Source organism: Acomys minous (genome assembly GCF_964271855.1).
Source record: "Acomys minous genome assembly, chromosome: 4".
In the NCBI taxonomy this organism is placed as follows: Eukaryota; Metazoa; Chordata; class Mammalia; order Rodentia; family Muridae; genus Acomys; species Acomys minous.
In genome coordinates, this window is record NC_140486.1 from 120,122,158 (window position 1) to 120,144,261 (window position 22,104).

A 22,104-nucleotide genomic window follows, 5' to 3' on the forward strand; every position below is an offset into this window, starting at 1 on the left:
TGTGCTCATAGGGTATCAAATCTCTTCTTTGTAGCCTGCTATCCTTCCTCTAAATGCCACCAGGCCCGCCAAGGGGACGTGGTCAACTATGGGGCACCAGTGTTCATGTGAAAGAGAGTCCCTACTTTCTACTCTACTGTGGAGAATGTCCTGTCCATTGGCTAGATCTGGGTCAGGGTTCAATATCTACTGCATGAATAGTCATTGGTTGGTGCCATTGTTTGAGCAGGACCTTTAGGCCCAGAACTTACCATCATAATGATCTTCTTGTAGGTTTCTAGGATCCTCTGGATCCTTCCATTTCCCCATTCTCACATGCTTCTCTCACATAACGTCCCAATAGGATATCCTCCCCTCTGACTCACTTTCCTGGTACAGGAAGACTTTCATGGGACATGCTCCTTAGGCTAATGTCCAGATATAAGTGAGTATATACCATTTGCCTCTTTCTGCTTCTGGGTGAACTCACTCATTATGACCATTTCTAGTTCAATCCATTTGTCCACAAACTTTGGGAATTCCATGCTTTTAATAGCTGAGTAGTATTCCACAGTGTAAATGTACCACGGTTTATCCAATATTCTACTGAGGGACACTTAGGCTGTTTCCATGTTCTGGCTATTATGAATAAGGCCGCTATGAACATGGTTGATCATATGTCCCTGTTGTGTGATGGTGTTTCTTCTGGGTATGTTCCAAGGAGTGGAATAGCTGGGTCTTGAGGAATCCCTATTCTCAGTTTTCTGAGACAGCGCCAGATAGATTTCCAAAGTGGTTGTACTAGTTTGCTTTCCCAACAGCAATGATGGAGTGCTCCTCTCCCCACATCCTGGCAAGCATGTGGTGTCACTTGAATTTTTTATCTTAGCCATTCTGATTGGTGTAAGATGCAATCTCAGAGTCGTTTTGATTTGTGTTTCTCTGATGACTAAAGACTGTGAGCATTTCTTTAAGTGTTTCTCAGCCATTTGATATTCCTCTATTGAGAATTCTCTGTTTAGTTCTGAGCCCCATTTCTCAATTGGGTTATTTGGTATGGTTGTGTTTAATTTCTTGAGTTCTTTATATATTTTGGATATTGGACCTTTGTCAAATGTTGGGTTGGTGAAGATCTTTTTCCAGTCTGTAGGCTGTCACTTTGTTCTTTTGATGGTGTCTCCTGCCTTACAGAAGCTTCTTAACCTCATGAGGTCTGATTTATTAATTGTTAACCTTAAGGTCTGGGATGTTGGTGTTCTGTCAGGCAGTTGTCTCCTGTGGCAATGTGTTCCAAGTTCTTCCCCAATTTTCTTCCAACCAATTTAGTGTCTCTAGTTTTATGTTGAGGTCTTTAATACACTTGGACTTGAGTTTTATGCATGGTGATAAATATGGGTCTAATGGCATTTTCCTACATGTAGACATCCAGTTGGACCAGCACCATTTGTTGAAGATGCTATCCTTTTTCCATTGAATAGATTTGGCTACTTTGTCAAAATCAAGTGACTATATGTGTGTGGATTCATATCTTGGTCTTCAATTTGATTCCATTGATCAACCAGCCTATTGCTGTACAAGTACCATGCTGTTTTAATTACTATTGCTCTATGGTACATCTTGAGATCGGGTATGAAGATTCCTCTGGAGGATCTTTTATTGTACAAGATTCTTTTAGCTATTCTGGTTTTTTTGTATTTCCATATGAAGTTGAGAATTGACCTTTCAATGTCTTTAAAAATTGTGTAGGTATTTTGATAAGGATTGCATTGAATCTGTATATTGCTTTTTGTAATATGGCCATTTTTATTATGTTAATTCTCCTGATCCATGAACAAGGGAGATCCCTCCATCTTCTCAAGTCAACTCCAATCTCTTTCTTCAGGGACTTAATGTTTTTTTTTTAAACAAGTCCTTCACTTACTTGGTTAGAGTAACTCCTAGATATTTTATATTGCTTGTCACTAACATGAAGCATGTAGATTTCCTAATTTCTTCCTCTGTATGATTGCCATTTGTATATAGGAAGGTTACTTTTTTTTAGTTAATTTTGTATCCAGCCAATTTGTTGAACGTGTTTATCATCTGTAGGAGTGGAAATTTGGGGGTCACTTATGTACATTATCATATCATCTGCAAATAGGGATAATTTGACTTCTTTCTTTCTCATTTGAATTCCCTTGATCTCCTTGTGTTGTCTTATTGCTCTGGCTAGAACTTCAATAACTATAATGAAGAGATATGGAGATAGTGTGCAGCCTTGTCTGGTCCCCGAATTTAGAGGAATTTCCTTGAGTATCTTTCCATTTAATTTGATGTTGGCTGTAGGCTTGCTGTATATAGCCTTTAATATATTTAAGTATGTGCCTTGTATCCCCAATCTCTCCAACACTTTAAATATGAATGGGTGTTAGATTTTGTCAAATGTTATTTCTGCATCTAAGTAGATGATCATGTGGTTTTTTTTCTTTTAGTTTGTTTATATGGTGGGTTAAATTGATGGATTTCCATATATTAAGCCATCCTTGCTTGCCTTGAATGAAGTCTACATGGTCCTGATGAATGACGTCTTTGATATATTCTTTTATTCATTTTGCAAGTATTTTATTGAGTATCTTTGCATCTATGTTCATAAGAACAATTGGTCTGAAGTTCTCCTTTTTTGTTGGGTCTTTGTGAGGTTTAGAGATCAACATGACTTTGGCCTCTTAGAAAGAATTTGGTAATGTTCCATCCATTTCTATCTTTGGGGGTACATTGTAGAGTATCAGTATTAGCACATCTTTTGCTCTGAAACCATCTGGCTCTGGGCTTTTATTGGTTGGGAGACTATCAATGATTGTTTCTATTTCTATAGGGGAAATAGGGCTATTTCATTTGTTTATCTGATATTGATTCAATTTTAGCAAGTGGAATCAATTGAGAAAATTGTCCATTTCCCTTAGATTTTCAACATTTGTGGCATATATGCCTTTGAAGTAGGATATTATTAACCTTTGTATTTCTTCAGTGTCTGTTGTAATGTCTTCCTTTTCATTTCTGATTTTGTTGATTTGTATAGTGTCTCTTTGTCTTTTAGTTAGTTTGGCTAATGGTTCATCTATCTTGTTGATTTTCTCAAAAAAAAAAAAAACAGCTCCTGGTTTTGTTGTTTAGTTGATTTGTTCTTTTTGTTCCTAATTTATTGATTTCAGCCCTGAGTTTGATTATTTCCAGATGTCTACTCCTCTTGGGTGTCTCTGCTTCTTTTTTTTCCTAGGGCTTCCAGATGTGTTGCTAAGTTGCTTATGTGGGATGTTTCCAATTTCTTTTTAAAGGCACTTGGTGCTATGAATTTTCCTCTTAACACCACTTTCAATGTACCACAAATTTGGGTATGTTGTTCCTTCATTTTCATTGAATTTCAGGAAGTCCTTTATTTCTTCCTTTATTTCTTCTCTGACCCAGGTGTCATTAAGTAGAGCATTGTTTAGTTTCCATGTGTGAGCATGTTATTTGTTATTTCTGTTGTTGTTGAAGTCTAGCCTTAGACTATGGTGATCTGAGAAGATATAAGATATTATTTCAATCATCTTGTATCTGTTGAGGCTTGCTGTGGACCTACTATGTGATCAATTTTGGAGAAGGTTCCATGAAGTGCTGAGAAGAAAGTATAGTCCTTGTGTTTGGGTGAAAAGTTCTGTAAACATCTGTTAGATCCATTTGATTCATGATGTTGGTTAGTGATGTTATTTCTTGGCCTACTTTCTGTTTTAATGACCTATCCTTCAGTGAAAATGGAGGGTTGAAGTCTTCCATTATTACTGTGTGGTGATAGATGAGTGGTTTAAGCTTTGTTAAGAGTTCTTTTACAAATGTGGGTGCCCTTGTATTTGGAGCATAGATGTTCAGAATTGTGATATCCTCTTGGTTGACTTTATCCTTGATGAATATGAAGTGTCCTTCCTCATCCCTTTTTATTAATTTCAGTTGAAAGTCTGCTTGATTGGCGACTAGAATGGCTACACCAGCTTCCTTCTTGTGAAGATTCTTGAAATAATTTTCCAGCCTTTTACCCTGAGGTAATGTCTGTCCTTGTGGGTTAGATGTGTTTCTGGGATGTAGAAGAATGTTGGGTCTTGTTTATGCATCCACTCGATTACTCTGTGTCTTTTTATTGGAGAATTGAGACCATTGATAATGAGAGATATTAATGACCAGTGACTGTTAAACCCCTTCATTTTGATGTTTGTTATAGTCAGGAGTTTGTGAGGTTGTGATTTTGTGATGGTGTGGTTATCAATTTCCTGTGTAGTATTCATTGTATCTCATCTCTGTGGGGTGGAATGTTCCTTCTAGTAACTTTTATAGAGCTGGATTTGTGGATAAGTACTGTTTGAATTTGTTTCTTTCATGGAATATTTTGTTTTCTTTATCAATGGTTATTGATAGTTTCACTGGGTATAGTAGCCTAGCCTGGAATCTGTGGTCTTATGGTGTTTGCAGGACCTCTGTGCAGGCCCTCCTGGCTTTCATGGTCTCAGCTGAGAAGTTGGGTGTAATTCTGATAGGTTTGCCATCGTTTTGTTACTCTGCCTTTTTCTCTTGCTGCTTTTAATATTTTTCTTTGTTCTGTATATCTTGTGTGTTTTATTATTATGTGGTGGGAAGATTTCTTTTCTGGTCTATTCTATTTGGTGTTCTCTGGGCCTCTTGTATGTTCGTATGAATCTCCTTCTTCTGCTTGGGAAAATTTTCTTCTATGATTTTGTTGAAGATATTTTCTGGTCCATGGAGTCAGACGTCTCCTTTTTCCTCAATGCCTATTATTCTCAGGTTTCTTCTTTTCATGGTGTCCTTGATTTCTTAGATGTTCTGTGTCAGGAACTTTTTGGATTTAGCATTTTGTTTGATGCTTGTTTCAAGTTTGACGATTGTATCTTCAAGTCCCGAAATTCGTTCTTCCATTTCTTGGGTTCTTTTAGAGAAGGCCATCTCGTTGTTGTTGCTTTCTTCTCTAGGGCCTCTTGGTCACATTTTTCTTCTCTGTGTTCCTTTATCATATATTCCATTTTCATCTTCAGATCTTGAAGTGTTTTATCGATTTCCTTCATCTGTCTGTTTGTATTTTCCTGAAATTCTTCCAGTGCCTCTCTATATGTCTCTTTTATGTCTTCAACCCGCTTGGTTGCATCCTCCTGCAGTTGTTTACAGATTTCATTCCTTTCTTCCATTATCATCTTCCTTACTAACGGCTTGAGGTCATTTTCTTGTATTTCAATTGTGTTTGGGTTCTCAGGGTTGTTTTCTTTGAGATAGCTGGGATAGGGAGATGCTGGGCTGTTTTGGTTTTTGTTGTTTGCATTCATACATTGTCCGTTAGTCATTTTGCCGTTTCTGTTGATGGGACCTGGCTTCTGGTGTCCTTCACTGGTTGTTGCGAGTGGGTACTTGGTGAATGATTATAGGTCACGTGTTCTTGCCTATGGGATCAGGGAGTTTCCCCCTTGGAATATGTAGTTTCCTATTTCCTAGTTTCCACTCCTGGAGACTTTGCTCTACACCTTAGGCTCCGGGCTGGGTCAGCAGAGGTATACTTCTGACTGGCTCCTTTCATGTTAGTACTGCGATTCAGGCCGTCGTAGGGTCTCAGATCGAGGCTGGTAAGCTCTGGCTGAGCAAGTTGCTCCTTGTTGCCTGCACTTCCTGTGGTCCTGTAGCCCAGATCTCGACCAGATCAGACCCTCTGAGCTATGTGCACTGTTCAGACCAGCGTATAGACATGTCAGAGGTGTCCAGCCTCTCCTGAGAGCATGGGATATCCTTCTGGTGCGGTGTGAAGTATCTAAGCTGTGTTCTAATTGCTCAGCTCAGCAGGCTCACTACCCTGCGTTCAGCTCCAACATGGGCCATTCCGCACTCCAGGTTGTGCACTCTCTCTGATCTAGGTGGACCCAGCCCCGTGCGAGATCCTGCTGGGGCTGTGTGAAGTGTCCATGCTCAGTTCTAAACGCTCAGTTCTGCAGGCTCTGTCCCCTGTGCTCTGATCCAGTGTGGGCCTGTTTGGCACCGGGGGGTTCGCTGCCACTCTCTCTGCGCTAGGTGGACCCAAACTGTGCAGTACCCTGCTTTCAGCTCCAAGTTGGGCCATTCTGAAACGTGGGTTGTGTGCACTCTCTCTGAGCTAGGTGGACCCAGCCTGGTGGGAGATCCTGCCTTGGCTGTGTGAAGTGTCCAAGCTGGGTTCTAACTGCTCAGATATGCAGGCTCTATTCCCTGGGCTCTGAGCCAATGTGACTCCATTTGGCACCGTGGGGTGAGCACTGCTGCTCTCTCTGAGCTAGGTGGACCCAGTTGCCTGTGCTTCCATGTGGCATGCGGTCCTTGGCAAATTTGCATGGGGTGGGTGGATGGGGCCAAGGGCAGCTTCACCTGTTTCACTGTGACTTTCGCAGGCCAGGGCCTCTGGCACTGACACACACACTGAATTTGGGCTTTATCTGCCAGGTGAAGCCTGCAGGTGGGTCCTGTTCAAGCATCTGGAGAGTGGGTTCAGGACCTCCCTGGTCTGTTGCTTGACCCAGGATCAAGCCTGCCAGTGGTCAGTGGTGTGCAGGACCCCACCCACTTAAAGTTCTCTAGATTTAGCAGTCTGTGGCTCCATTCAAGACCCTGGTCTTCATGCAATAAATCAGACACAGTGCTTTCTGGGCGCTGCCATCTTAGAAATCCTTTTGGGTGTTTTTAAAGAATCCCAAATGCTAAAATTATCACTACAAGCAAGGATTGCATATATCTCATGTGTAGAATTTATTTGTTTTACATCATGAATTTAGATAAAAATTCTTAGGGATAATGAAGAAAACCACACAGAGGAAGTTGGGTTACAACAAGAAGTGAGTACATTTTATACTCAGAAGCCATTAGATTGTACAATCGGCATTTATAATAATTTTTTAAAAAGTACTGCAAGGCATAGCAGTGTAGGCCTATAAATGAAACACTTGAGGAGCAGAAACAGGTGTGAGGTCAAAGACAACCTGTTCTACATATTGATTTTCAGGCCATCCATGGATACTAATTGTTACAAAGTCACAATACAAACAATAATTTTAAAAGACAAAGAAAATATAGAGGAAGAAATGTTAAATAGCATTATATTGTTGAATTACTCATCAATGAATGTAGTTTTCAATATATGTAGAGCGCGGTAATTCAGAGACATAGAGTCTTAAATATGTGAATTTACAGAAATTAAATAGTGGAAAAATTAAAAAGTAATCAAAGTGGTAACCTTTAATAGCTTTGCAGAAGCCTAAAGAGAGAAACAAATAGGAGAAGCAATGTTCATAAATGGGCTGAGTCTATAAGCATGAAGATTTCTGTGCTGTGTTTGCTCCATCTTGTGCTTAAAATTAAAATTATGGAAGCTAAAGACATGAATTATGAAACTATTTATCATGAATAGTGATCCCAAGTTTTATACATGGGGAATTTTGGATAATATTTAAAGATTTAACACAAGGATATAAGTAGTGAAGTGTTGTTAAAGGGTGCAGATTTGAATTACAATTCTGTGTTGTCTTCTTCAACAAATACTTGATTTAACCAATAAAATATACATATACATATCTTCCTTTCTATTATTTCTATTATTATTATTCAACACTTTTATACATAAATCTACATAATAAATTTTATGTTTTATTTTTGCCATTAATTCTGTTCCTGTTGAGCTTTAATTCTTCCCAACAAGCCCTTCCTGCCTTTAGTGATGTCTTTCTGTGTGTGGCTTGCTCAATTAGACTTGCTTGCATCAGTGTAGGTGTGTGTCTCCTCTTGTAAATGATGTGCAGTTACTTCTCATTTATTTTAATTTTGACTTGTGGATATGATAAAGGTACCACATGATAGAAGGAAATCCAGAAATTAGGATGAGTAAAAGTTGATTATTGCAGAAAAACATAGGATGGATGTGAGAAACACCATTGCATAGTGTGGTGTGCAGTCATCTCACACTCCAGGGAATGACAATAAGGGAGAAAAAACCTGTAAGGAAGATGATCTTCCATGAACTCAGTCACCCCACATAATTATGGGGAAGAAGCCTTAAGGTAAAGAGTGGACTTAAGCTTTCTCCTTCATTCAATGTGTCATGTCGGTAGAACCCAATCAAAAGCCAAAAGGTTAATCATAGTTTCACTGATATAATCTATGGCCTGAAGAATCTGTGACAAACAGTAACCTAGAAAAAGTGGAAAAGATATAACAAAGGTGATATAGACTCTAAACAACATCATGCCTGATAGAAAGAGATGAGTTATGTCAGAAAAAGGATTCTCAGGCAGATTTGACCTATAAAGCTTTTTTTCTTTTGGGAAAAATGTGGGGGTTTGGGGTTTTAGGCATCAGGTTAAATAGGGAGAAATGGAAAGATTCACATCATGTTCACAGAATAAATTAAACTTTTATCAACTAGCTAATGATTTGTAGTATAAATTACTTATACACACTTAAAAACATAAACCAAGCATGTGTCACCCATTGGCAATATCGTTACTATTTGCTTTTAGAACTGTACCTGACAGATTCACTTCAGTGAGCTTGGGTGTGACCTGTGCAATTTGGAGATTTGCTGGTATGTATTTTCCATGTATCAAACTGTTCACTCTTAATATACAAATGTTTGTATATATGTAAAATAAATTAAATCATAATTAAAATGATACAGATATTAATATAAGATTGTTCTGAAAAATTTAAGAGCCAATTAAATACAGAGGGAAATTTTGTGATATAAAAGCCATCAAATTAAACAAAACACAACCTACACAATTGTTTAAATATCTTGAAAGGTCAATTCTCAACTCATGTGAAGAAACAGAAAACTCAGAATAGCTAAAACAATCCTAATCAATAAAAGATGTTCTGGAGCAATCTCCATCCCAGATCTCAAGCTGTTCTATAGAGCAACAGCAATTAAAACAGCATAGTACTGGCATAGAAATTGGCTGGTTGATCCATGGAACTGAAACAAAGACCTAGAAATAAATTCACACACCTATGGACACTTGATTTTTGACAAAGACGCCAAATCCATACAAATGAAAAAGGGTAGCACTTCCTCTTTATTTTCTATTACTATTATTTGCTGGTGTTATTTATTAATGGGAGAGAATTTGTTGATCATTTTTTTCTCTTAGAAAAACTAGAGACTGGGGAAATGTCTAAGCAGTCAAGAATGTGTGCTTCTCTTGCAAAGGACCAAAGTTCAGTTCCCAGCACCCATTAGGGCAGCTTACAATCACTGTAACATCAGCTCCAGAGAGATTTGACATGTTTGACTTCCAAGGTCATGTGAACATACCCACACACAAACACACACAAAGACATATAATTAAAAATAAAATATATTTTAATGGTCTTTATTATCCATAAAATGAATAAGTAAACAAAACACGTAGCAGTTATATTATGTCAGATGGATCCATGCATTTGGAGCTGAAGTATGTTCATCATCACATACAAGTGACACTGATAGATCATACAAAACATCCAGATGCTCGAAGCAATTTCATACTTCTTGTTGTATGCTTGAGAAGCTCCCCAATGAAGTACTAGTAATGAATTTCCTCCTGCATAGTCCTCGAGTTCAATCAAGAAAGTGGTTAATTGTCCCTATAAACAATCTTGCCACTATTTGCACCGTGTACACTACCTGCCTGTAAGGTTTGTACTGTAGTAGAGTCTGGTGATGAATGCTACCCTGCTTTTCTTCTCCATCAGCCTACATAGAGCCTTCCAGCACTATGAAAGCTAGTCATCAGGGAGAGTTCATGGTTGTCTTCTCTATGTCCTGTAACCAAAGTGCATGTTGTCTTCACCTATCAGGTCTTATCATTTAGTTGTGTTAGTACTGTGACAAATGCAATTGGGCTGTATTGTTTCAAGTCTTTATGGCCTGCCTGAGCAAAAACCAACTGAGAAAAAACTTGTGTTTGACACTGAGATTTTCATTTCATATTACATGCCTTTTGGAGCTGTATTGTTTGCTCATGTGAGGTACCTCTCATCAAACCCTGAAATAATTCTCATGACATGAATCTGTTACACCATTTCTGGGCATATAGCCAGGGAATTTATATCTTATTACAGAGATACTCTGTAATATGATACAATGAGCATGATACTTTCATGTCTATTGATTTTATAGAGCATTACAGCTAGGAATGGGGTCAACTCAGATGGTCCTCAGCTGATGAATGAATCATGAAAACATATATATATATATATATATATATATATATATATATATATATACATACATAATATCACTTAGCAGTAAAGAAAAAGTGACAGTGAGAAACTTGAAGGCAAAGAATATAACCAAAAGGAATCATACTGAATAAGGTCACCTATGCCCAAAGATTCAATTCTAAATTTTCATTTTCATGTATAGACACTAGATACTGACCATTTGTATGTATAACATATTGAAATAGACCATTCTTTGATGGGAGGCATTTGGATAGGAGGAATAAGTTACATGGACAACAATGATCTTGCAATATGAGTTAAACAATAATAAAAAATCAAAATAAAAATCATGTGATATGAAAGAACACAGGAGAAATACAAGGTGCTATGGTTTTAAGAGGATGAGATGAAAGAGAGGAGAAATTGAGGATGGGTCAAGCAATATTAAGAATAATGTATTTCTGAAATACCACGTGTTTTTAAGTTAAATGAAAAGTAAAGACATGAATAGAAAATGTGTGCTAATTCAATCAATAGTCTCACATAGAGCCAGAAAATAGTGTGTGTGTGTGTGTGTGTGTGTGTGTGTGTGTGTGTGTGTGTGAGAGAGAGAGAGAGAGAGAGAGAGAGAGAGAGAGAGAGAGAGAGAGAGAGAGTTTTGAGAAAAAATATTTTAATCCTGATCAATAGTGCTTTTATGAATAACTTATAATAATTGATTATTTTATAGGGTCCTTTCCTGCTACATTCCTTATGAAAGAAATAACAGTCAAAGCTTGTATTTACTGGGAGATCACTAGATGCGGAGCAATAGGAAGTTGCCGGATCTTTAATAAGACAATATTGGTCTCCTTATTTACAGCAATATGTGAGTGTGTGAATTGTATCAAATGTAATTGTTTTGAGAATTTGAAATTATTTATATGAAAGTAATAATTAACTATGAATAAATACTTTGATAATCGAAAGCTTATATAATTGTCTAGGAAGTATTTTATAAACTTCTACTACATAACTTGTGTTATTATTTGTATTACTGTGTGAAATGTACTCTAGAGTTCTGTGTTACAAACATAAAAACGAAATTATTAGTATTATTTAATATTGTTAGGTAATTTGATCTGTGCATTTACACTGCCAAATTAAATTTTTCCTCATGCCTTTTATCTCAGGTTTATAGTATAAATTATTCAACATAATTTATTTTAAAACGTTATAGTTGTGTGGTGGTTTGAATAGGAATAGCACCTCTAGACTCATGTGTTTCAATGCTTGGCTGAGAGTGACAATATTAGGAGGTGTGTCCTTCTTGGAGAAAGTATGTCACTGTGGATGTGGAGTTTGATGGTTCCGATGGGCAAGCTACACCCACTGTGCCCCACAGTCTTTGCTGCCTGTAGATCAAGATGTAGAATTCTCAGTGCCTTCTCCAGCACCATGTTTACCTGAATGACACCATGCATTCCACCATGATGATAATGGACTAAACTTTTGACCCTCCAAGCCTGCCCCAATAAACTGTTTTATTTTATAAGAGTTGCTGTGGTCGAGGTATGTCTTCCCAGTAGCACTAACTAAGACAGCAGATAGTAAGCAGGCTGGAGTACTACTGTGATAGGCTTGACCATGCTTTTGTTGGAAGGATTGTGGACTTGAGACTTAGGGCTAGGGAAGCAGTGGAATGATTTAAGTGATGATCAATGGGTCAATACTAGTAGACGCATGGAAGACAGTGGAGCTGAAGGTGATTTGAAGTGTGGGACCTGGCACACGAGATTTCAATGGAGGAGAATTCTAGGATGATGCCTAGAGAACATTCTTGTGATGTTTTGGTGAAGAATGTGGCTGCTTTCTGTCTTTCTCTGAAGAGTCAGCCTGAAGCTAAGCTGAAGAGATTTAGATTCATGGTGTTGGCATATGAAATCCCAAGACAGACTAATAGAGACGGTCCTGTGGTTCATTCTTATAAAGACCATTTAGACGAGGAGAAGCAAGCTAAGCAAGGAAAAAGTAAAAATGTATGGCTCAAGGAAATAATGAGCACCAGGAAATGGAACAGAGCTAAATCCTGTGTTCATGAAGATAAACAGATTAAACATTTTAAATGGAATAAAATGAGTCATGACCTCAGGACAATAAACCACCCAAATAAGCTTCCATCTTTTTAAAGGTAATTAAAGAACAGTTTAGGTCCAGGCATGGCAGTACACACCTTTAATCCCAGCACTCAGAAGACAAAGGCATAGAGATCTCTGAGTTCAAGGTCAGCCTGGTCTACAGATGGAGGTCCAGGACAACTGAGCCTAAGCACGGAAGGAAATCATTCAAAACAGAAAGCTGTGGAAAATGTAATTGAATCAGCAGGCCATATTCCAGCTCCAGAAAGCAGTAGGACTCACCAGCTTCACCCACTTGGTTCTCTCTTTACAATTAAGAATAGGGGGAAAAAAGCATTATGGAATCTTTCTCCATGGTTAAGGAAAGCTGCTGCAGCCAGGAATGTTTGCAGAGTGTTTCTGCAAGGCTTTGTGTAAAGCTGTGAAGCCTGGATTTCCTTGGAGATCCCCAAATGTTGGAGATACCACATCCATTGGATATGTGCCATGGAGAGCTGCTAACAGGGAGTGGAGCCAGACCAACAGTTAGTACCAACAGAAAGTTGTGTGTTGTAGTCAGCAAAGCTGAAAGGAAATGAAAATTTGAGGAGCACATTGCTTTCAGACAGGGAGATTCAGAGACCAGAGTTTTCCCAGATGACTTTTAGTCTTTCTTTGGTCAAGTATTTCCACACCATGTTCCAGTTGCATCGTTTGGAACAATACTGTATAGCCTGTGTCATTATATGTTGTAAGTATGTGATCTGCCTTTTGATTTTGGTGTCATAGAGGATTACCATTAAGAGAATGCAAAACATATACATAAAGATAAGAGCAAGGGGATAACAATCATGATTTGATACAAATAAATAATAATAAATATAAGAAATTTTAAAAGAAACAGGCTGTAAAGATGCCTCATTGGTTAAGAGCACTGTTTGCTCTTCCAGAAGTCCTGAGTTCAATTTCCAGCAACCACAGGGTGGCTCACAACCATCTATACTGGGATCTGATGCCCTCTTCTGGTATTCAGGCATAATGCAGATAGAACATTCATATACATAAAAATAAATAAATAAAAATCTAGGAGAAAAGTATCATAAACACTTAAAAAGCTGTTTCAGTAACAAAAGAATCTTAAGTGCCCATGACCAAGGCCAAAACTGCCTGAGACAATGGAAATGGAGCCTTTTATTTATTTATTTATTTATTCATTTATTTATTTATTTTTGCTTGTTTCTTTTAAAAATATTTTATTAATTTATTCATATTACGTCTAAATTATTAGCCCATCCCTTGTATCCCCCCATTCCTCCCTCTCTCCCGCTTTCCCCCTACTCTCATCCCCTATGTCTCTGACTGAAGGGGACCTCCTCCCCCTGTATAAGCTCATAGGGTAACAAGTCTCTTCCTGGTAACCTGCTATCCCTTCTCTGAGTGCCACCAGGCCTCCCCATCAAGAGGACATGGACCAAAATGGGGCATCAGAGTTTGCAAGAAAGTCAGACCCCAGTCTCCACTCATCTGCCTGATCTGAGTAGGAGTTTGAAGTTTACTGCCTATATTGTCCTTGAATGGTGCCATAGTTTGAGCAGGACCCCTGGCCACATCAGTGCATCATAATATTCTTCTTCTAGGTTTGTTTCTAGGACCCTCTGGATCCTTCTACTTCACCATCCTCACATGCTTCTCTCACATAAGCCCCAATAGGATGTCCTTCCCTCTCACCCACTTTCCTGGTACGTGAAGACTTTCATGGGACATGCCCCTTGGGCCAGTGTCTCTATATAAGTGAGTATATACGATTTGACTCTTTTTGCTTCTAGACAACTCACTCATTATGATCATTTCTAGCTCAATCCACTTGTCCACAAATTTCAGGAGTTCCTTGTTTTTAATAGCTGAATAGTATTCCATAGTGCAAATGTACCCAGTCTCTTTATCCATTTTTCTGCTGAAGGACCCTTAGGCTGTTTCCATGTTCTGGCTATTATGAATAAGGCTGCTATGAACATGGTTGAGCATATGTCCCTGTTGTGTGGTGGAGCATTTTCTGGGTATATTCCAAGGAGTGGAATAACTGGGTCTTGAGGAATCCCTATTCCCACTTTTCTGAAAAAGCACCAGATAGATTTTCAAAGTGGATGTACTAGTTTGCATTACCACCAGCAATGAAGGAGTCTTCCTCTTTCTCCACATCCTCACCAGCATGTGGTTGTCACTAGAGTTTTTGATTTTAGCCATTCTGATGGGTGTATGATGGAATCACAGCGTCATTTTTATTTGTATTTCTCTGATAACTAACGACGCTGGGCATTTCTTTAAGTGTTTCTCAGCCATTCGATATTCTTCTGTTGAGAATTCTCTGTTTAGTTCTGAGACCCATTTCTCAATTGGGTTATTTGGTTTCATGGTGTTTAATTTCTTGAGATCTTCATATATTTTGGATATTAGACCTTTGTCAGATGAAGGGTTAGTGAAGATCTTTTCCCAGTCTGTAGGCTGTCGCTTTGTTCTCTTGAGAGTGTCTCCTGCCTTACAGAAGCTTCTCAGCCTCATGAGGTCCCATTTATTAATTGTTGACCTTAAGGCCTCAGATGTTGGTGTTCTGTTCAGGAACTTTTCTCCAGTGGAAATTGAGCCTCTTAAAGATGAGGAAAATACCAATGTGAAGTATGGGGACTTCAACCGTGGTTCTCATTCCTGCTCACCTGCCAGCTATGGCCTGAAGATATTAAAAAGAGATTACAGAATAAGCAAAAGTCACACATTTTACATTATAGGCGACTTTAGAAAGCATTAGGAGATAAGCAATTCTCTTTTGTTCTATCAAGGAATCAAAATCATGTCTTTATCCAAGTACCCTATCTACGTGCTAACCAGTCATCAGTCATCTTGGCTAAATGCCAACTGTTGTGGTATCCCATAGCTTGTGTCCAGGTAGCCTTTACATAGTAATTGCCTCAAAGGTATTAGAGAAGTGAAGCTCAGATATTATAGAGAAGAATCAATGAGTACTTCCTCTAAATACAATCAGAATAAACGTGATTTCTGATGAAAAAAATTATTAGGTCAAGTGACTAAGATCAACACTGAGAACATAACAACGAATGAAATGACAAAACAGACAAAAAGTTGCACTAGTTTAGATGTTTTCCTTAAAAGTTGAAGAATGAAGAACCAACACAAGATCAATGCTTAAATTTGATAAAGTATTGTGTATAAAAGACATGAAGAATAAATGTGTTTAATTTAATTGGCAGTGGATAGTAGGACGAGAAAATGATTTTGTGCATGTACATGAGCATATTAGTGTGTACAGTTTAGTGCTCTGCACACTTTCTCACACCCACTGGAGAATCTTGGAATATATTCCACTGGAATAAAGTAAGCTACTGTAGAGACATAAACAACAGAGTGCAATCAGAAAAATGAAAATGAAAAAGAACATAAATATAGGCAGAAATAAAGAACAATAATAAAAATAATAACCAATTAGAAATCCAAAGCTAACAAAACAGGGACTAAAGTCATAAGTTATAATTTCAGTGGCCAGATCACACATATCCAAAACAAGGTGCTGGCAAGTCACAAAGCAAGTCATTTCAAACTATCAAGTCAAGGAAACAAAAAGCAAGAAATATATAAAATAGTGAAGAAAAGTTATAGCAATTTTGAGTCTACTAAGTCTAAAAATGACAAAAAGAATGGGCAGCAATCTAAATGATTAATACATACATAATGACAACATGAAATTACATGCCAAAGACATACTTCTCTCCCCAAAAGAAGCAGAAATTCTCTTTTGACAATATGGATGAATTGAATAAACATGTATATTATTGTTGTGGTGGTTATTGCTGTTGTTGTTGTTGTTGTTGTTGTTGTTGTTGTTGTTACCCTTTAATTGCTCTAAAAATAGTTGAATGTTGACTCTCAGTATTTTATAATAAAGTTTATGTAGTTCATTGTCTGGGAGTTTCAAATTCCAAATAGGATTACGGTTCTGTAAGGGCCTTTTTGCAGTGTCCTTGACATAATGTCTGGGACCTCTCTGTGACACTGGAAACTAGAAAGACCAGAGTTTAGGCTCAATAAGAAGCAGTCAAGGTCAATTACTTGCAAAATCCATACCCTTACTTCTCTGACTCTCTCACTGCCCTGTGTCTTCTAAGACTCATCGAGCTGGTATTATTACAATGAGGTCAAGCTGCCAATTCATGAATCTCCATTCTGCAGTAATCCATCCCTGGTCTCCAAGATCGGTGACCTACTCCTAATGTAAATATTATAATCCCATAACATAGTGCCAAGAACCCTGCAGCCTCTCTGCAAAGCTTAAATCCATAGGTGTAGCTGAGACTCATGATAAGCACTTTCAGATATGAGCTGCTGTTTAATAAGCTATATGGCTATGAATTAGAAATGTGACAGGCATGAGACAAAGATCCTTAGTCCAAAGGGAGACGTCAGGAGGTGGAGAGGAATACTGAAGCCATAAGGAAGACTAAAATCCGATGTGGCAGTAAATGAATCTTAAAGCTAATACTGAAGATAATGGAGCCTATAAAGATAAGGAAGCTTAAACCTGATACCCCATGAACACTATGGGGAAGGATGGGGCCCTGAGGCAACCTCTGCCCTGTGATTCTGATGATCCTCCAGGACATGCAGTTTCTCTTTTGTTCTGGCTTTGTACACTGTCTATAAATCTGTCTGATATGGTTGATTATTTCTGACTGCTCTGGATGTCTTTTGCCCTCTTGCACTTCCACTTCCCAAGCTCAACATGGTTTTGCCTTACTAAGCCTGTTCTATGTAGATTCCAACCACGCAGCAGATTTGGGTCTGGTCTTTCTGACTTCCTTTGAGAATTTTGTTGCAGATGTCAAGACCAATAACGCTTGCATCTTGCTTCCCTCATCCACTAGGTCACTCAGTCATATCTGCTGCCAGCATGAGTAGTGACCCTCAAGTCTGAGCCATGGCAATTGTAGTGGTACTCACTTGGTAACAAGGAGAGAAATTTCCCCTGAGCAGCAGGCCTGTTCAGAGGCATGAAGCTCAGCCACTGCAAGAATCCTTCCATGGAAAGGTCAGACTTCCGGTGCCAATGGTATCTTCAAACAGTTCTGAAATGTCCTGAGGGTCTTTTCTCATTCTCTTGATGCACAAGGATCCACTCTTGTTTAGTCATACAAATTTGTTCTTCTGAACATGTATGTATCCTTGCTCTTTCCTGACCAGGCTACGAACTTAACAAGTCTTGACACTGTGTCTCCTTTGCTCTACTGAAATTCTGCAGAAAACCAACCAGTAGTACCAAAAGGATATTATTACTGTCTGCTTCTTTGAAATTCTGCCCTCTCAGTATTAGGCACATTTCTTGGTATTTCTTTGAACTCTTTGGTCTACGCAATCATTCCACTTCAGTCTGTGTAGGACTCAACAGATTGCGCTGCTCAGTCACAGATCCTTCTGGGATTAAAGCGTGGTTTTCTATCTCTTGCTTCCATCTGCTGTGGACATGGACTCCATGCCACTGCCATGAAGTTCTCCCTTCTTCTGGATTTTAACTTCTTGTTTCTTTACTTTTTAAACTTAAAAAAATTAATGTACTGTCTGGATTTATCCACTGTTGTTGGATAAGTTTCTTCCTAGCACTTCACTCTTCTTGGAAGCACTACCAGGTATATTTTCGTAATTTTTTGTGCTTTTCTCAAACTTTGTGCCTCATATGTACATTATAGTCAATCACTACTTACAATTACATTGTAATATTGCATCTCTGGCACCGGTAACTATATGCTTGAGATGGTATCCCTTATGTCATATTCCATAAATAGAAAAGAATCATTAATGTAACTTGTCTTTTGAAGTGGCTGTGTTAGATAATTGACATTGTTCTGCTATAACATTTTGACTCTAATTAACAGGGTAGTTTGCTTGTGAAGTTTAATCATTTTTATGTAATATTTGTAATTTTTAGAAAACTGAGACAAAATAAAAATATAAAAGCAATTATATTAATGTTTATGTGTGGAAAGTGATCAATATTTCAAATGCTAAAACTGCATAAAGTTTTTGGTATGTTTCAGTTTCTATTGATGGTTTAATTTTGAAAATATAATTACTTTATATATTTAAAAAATAACTTAGCTCATGACTTCATTAAACATTATCTTGGGGGCTATCTGGTAAAAATGAAAAATTTGTTAGCATTTCAAAATATATAATTTTACATACAATTATAATATTAATTATTTTGTATTTGGGTAAATACTGAATAACTTTAGAAACAAAGTATATCCTTTCTTTGGGTTAATGGCATTTTTCATACAAAAAATTGATAAATATGATATAGTTACACTCTACTGTTTTATGTTTTAATTCAGGGTTATTGTTCAGATTTTTCGCAGTCAGTTTTTGTTTGTATGTGCTTAACAGTTTTGAAGATCTTGTACTCACATCATCTGAGTGCCAGGTCATGCCTGTCCAGAATGTAAAACCAAAAAAAGAAGAAAAAGCTTAATATCTAATTGATTGCTTCATTTGGTAAGAACTGTATGATTTCCCTTTGTAAAAAGAATATCACATACCATTTGAGTCTTTCTGTTTCTGGGTTAACTCACTCATTATGATCATTTCTAGCTCAATCCATTTGTCCACAAATTTCGGGAATTCCTTGTTTTTAATAGCTGAATAGTATTCCTTAGTGTAAATGTACCACAGTTTCTTTATCAATTCTTCTACTGAGGGACACTTAGGCTGTTTCCATGTTCTGGCTATTACGGATAAGGCTGCTATGAACATGGTTGAGCAAATTTTCTTGTTGTGTGCTGGAGCATCTTCTGGGTATATTCCAAGGAGTGGAATAGCTGGGTCTTGAGGAAGCCCTATTCCCATTTTTCTGGGATAGCACCAGATAGATTTCCAAAGTGGCTGTACTAGTTTGCATTCCCACCAGCAATGAAGGAGTTTTCCTCTCTTCTCACATCCTTGCCAGCATGTGGAAAGACTCAAATGGTATATACTCACTTATATCTGCATATTAGCCCAAGGGGCATGTCCCATGAAAGCCTTAACTTACCAGGAAACTGGGACAGACGGGAGGACATCCTATTGGGACTCTAGATGAGAGAAGCATGGGAGAATACCAAAGTAGAAGGATACAGAGAGTCCTAAAAATCTTCAAGTAGAACATTATGATAGGCAAATTTGGGCTCAGGGGTCCCGCTCAAACTAAGGCACCAGCCATGGACAATACAGGCCGTAAACTTTAAACCCCTACCCAGATCTAGCCAATGAACATAATATTCTCTACAGTTGAGGGGAGAGTGGGGTATGACTTTCGCACGTATTCTGGTGCCTCATATTTGACCATGTCCCCTGGAGGGGGAGACCTGGTGGCACTCAGAGGAAGGACAGCAGGTTACCAAGAAGAGACTTGATACCCTATGAGCATATACAGGGGGAGGAAATCCCCCTCAGGAACAGTCATAGGGGAGGGGAATAAGGGGAAAATGGGATGGAGGGAAGAATGAGAGGATACAAGGGATGGGATAACCATTGAGATGTAACAAGAATAAATTAATAAAAAAATTTTTTAAATATCATATATATAATTTTTAATATATTAGTGAATAGTTATACTTAAAATAGCTTCATATAATCCCACTAATTGTATTATGAACTTAGAAACTTTAGACTGTGTTAGGATTGCTGGAGATATACATACACTTTTTTAACTAATAAAAATATTGTAGATCATATTTTCCTTTTCTTGGAAATAGAATCTTTCTCATACAATGTATACTGATGACAGAGTCAATTCCCACTCCCTTTCCCGGTTCCTTCCACCTCCCCTCACCTCCAACTGCACCATATTTCTGCCTCTCATTAGTAAAGAACAGGTGTCCAGCAGATACCAAGAAAACATGACAAAATAAAATATAGTAAGGAAAAAGAAAAACCATCACATTGATGCTGGACAAAGCAAACCAATGGAAGGGGTGGGGGGTGGGGACAGAGGACAGATTGTAGGTCAAAGATCTTGTGGCTGGTTTGATGTTTACATTTCTCTTTTGGTAGCCTAAAAAGGACATCCCACACCAAAGACATTAGAATATAGAGGTGAAGTCATCATATAAGCAGCAGCTGGGCTTTTTTCTATGTTCAGTGAGTTATGTGCGTGTTGTCCCTGCCAATGGGGCCCTTTTGTCAGTTTGTGCAGAGAACCCAATGTCTCAACAACTGCAAGTTTCTTTGGGTACTTCTGTGGGGCCTTCTTGGTAAACAACTCAATAGAATGAAATGTATTCTCATTACTGGATGCCTCCTTTGAGATAAGAGATGGCAAGATTGGACCCTGCCTCCCTCATTATTAGGAAACCTGATTTGCTCTGTCTTCCTATATTTTAGAGTGGATTCCACTGGGGATGAGCCTGGGGGCTTGGATCTGGAGGAGGAAGAGAGAGAGAGGTATAGATGATCCACCTTTGCCTACTTGTTGCCCTGGCAAGAGCAGCCCTTGGATTACGTAGTGGGTGCCTGCTTGGGTCAGGATGCTGTGACAAAGCGCTAGCTCTGCGCAGGAGGTTAGAAGGAGAAGGTCTGAGGGACCCATAGGAGAAGGGAGATGAGTGTCAAGGAAGGCTGCCTCAGCTGTTCTGCTGCAGAGCTACATATGGGACTGAGGGATGGATCTAGGGGAAGGGAGGAGACCAGAAGGTGTGCAGATAGCCTACCGGGTTTCTCACAGGTGTGGCCTGTGAGTTAGCAGAGCGAGCCTGCTGGAGTGAGGAGGTAGGATAAAGCACTGAGCAGAAGAAAATCTATGGGACCCACAGGAGATTGGGCACGGAATGTTGACACAGGTCTTGTACCGCAGAGCTGGGGATAAGTTTGGGAAATTGGATTTGGGGGAACAGAGATAAAACTTAATATTTTTAATAGAATGGTAACACTTGAAAGAGAAATTAGAGATGGAAATGAGGAAATATACACAGTTTAGCTCTGCAATGTTTCCCTATTGGACAATAGACAAAGGCTATATGGGATCAACTTAATTTTGTAGAGGCTATTTAAACTACTTTACTTTATGCTTGAGAATTTTACACATGTACAAAATAAAATATTATCATATATTCCCTTCATCCACCCCAACACCTCTCATATCATCTTAACATGTACCATTCATAATTTCACTTCATGTCAAGTGTGTGTGTGTGTGTGTGTGTGTGTGTGTGTAGATATATATTGCAGCACATCCTTTTAGTGCTGTCTATGTATGCATGGGTACAGGCCATGCATTTTAGCATGGGACTCAGTCTGTTTTCTAAAATTATTTTTTATTTTTTATTTACCTGTGTATGTGAGTGTTCATGAATTTACATGTGTGTGTGCGATGGCATGTATGTGGAATGGAAAGGACAATTATATTAAGATCATCAGCCGCGTGGCTATAGCCTTTACCTACTGAGCCATCTCTCTAGGCCCTAATGTGTATTTTTGATACTCTTTATTTGGAGTATTGATAACATTTTTCAATAGCCTTATAAATTAAATTAGATATTTCACTATAGATCATATCATAAAATTTATATTACATTTACAAATTAGATTCTTTAACTTTTAAAAAATATGTGGTATCATTTCAAGAAACCCTTTTATTTTTTAACTTATTTTTTATATATTTTATTAATTTGTTCATATTACATCTCAGTTGTTATCCCATCCCTTGTATCCTCCCATTCCTCCCTCCCTCCCATTTTCCCCTTACTCCTTTCCCCTATGA

The 22,104-nt window shown here is 38.2% G+C and overlaps 2 protein-coding genes across 2 annotated transcripts in view; both read left to right on the forward strand.

The window, feature by feature from the left end:
• The window catches only part of LOC311595772 (solute carrier organic anion transporter family member 6C1-like), a gene marked incomplete at its 5' end in the record, with an annotated part of 70,794 nt that overhangs the window by 47,723 nt on the left and 967 nt on the right, over window positions 1-22,104 (forward strand). Inside the window, 3 exons of the mRNA XM_084778742.1 lie at window positions 8,529-8,593; window positions 10,943-11,080; window positions 18,704-18,863. Of these exons, the coding sequence (XP_084634868.1) occupies window positions 8,529-8,593; window positions 10,943-11,080; window positions 18,704-18,840 (340 nt within the window). The 3' untranslated portion in view covers window positions 18,841-18,863. The remainder of the gene's footprint in view (window positions 1-8,528; window positions 8,594-10,942; window positions 11,081-18,703; window positions 18,864-22,104) is intronic.
• LOC311595773 (solute carrier organic anion transporter family member 6C1-like) overlaps window positions 12,015-22,104 on the forward strand; it is a gene marked incomplete at its 5' end in the record, with an annotated part of 102,713 nt that continues 92,623 nt past the window's right edge. The window contains one exon of the mRNA XM_084778743.1: window positions 12,015-12,222. Within this exon, the coding sequence (XP_084634869.1) occupies window positions 12,015-12,222 (208 nt within the window). The remainder of the gene's footprint in view (window positions 12,223-22,104) is intronic.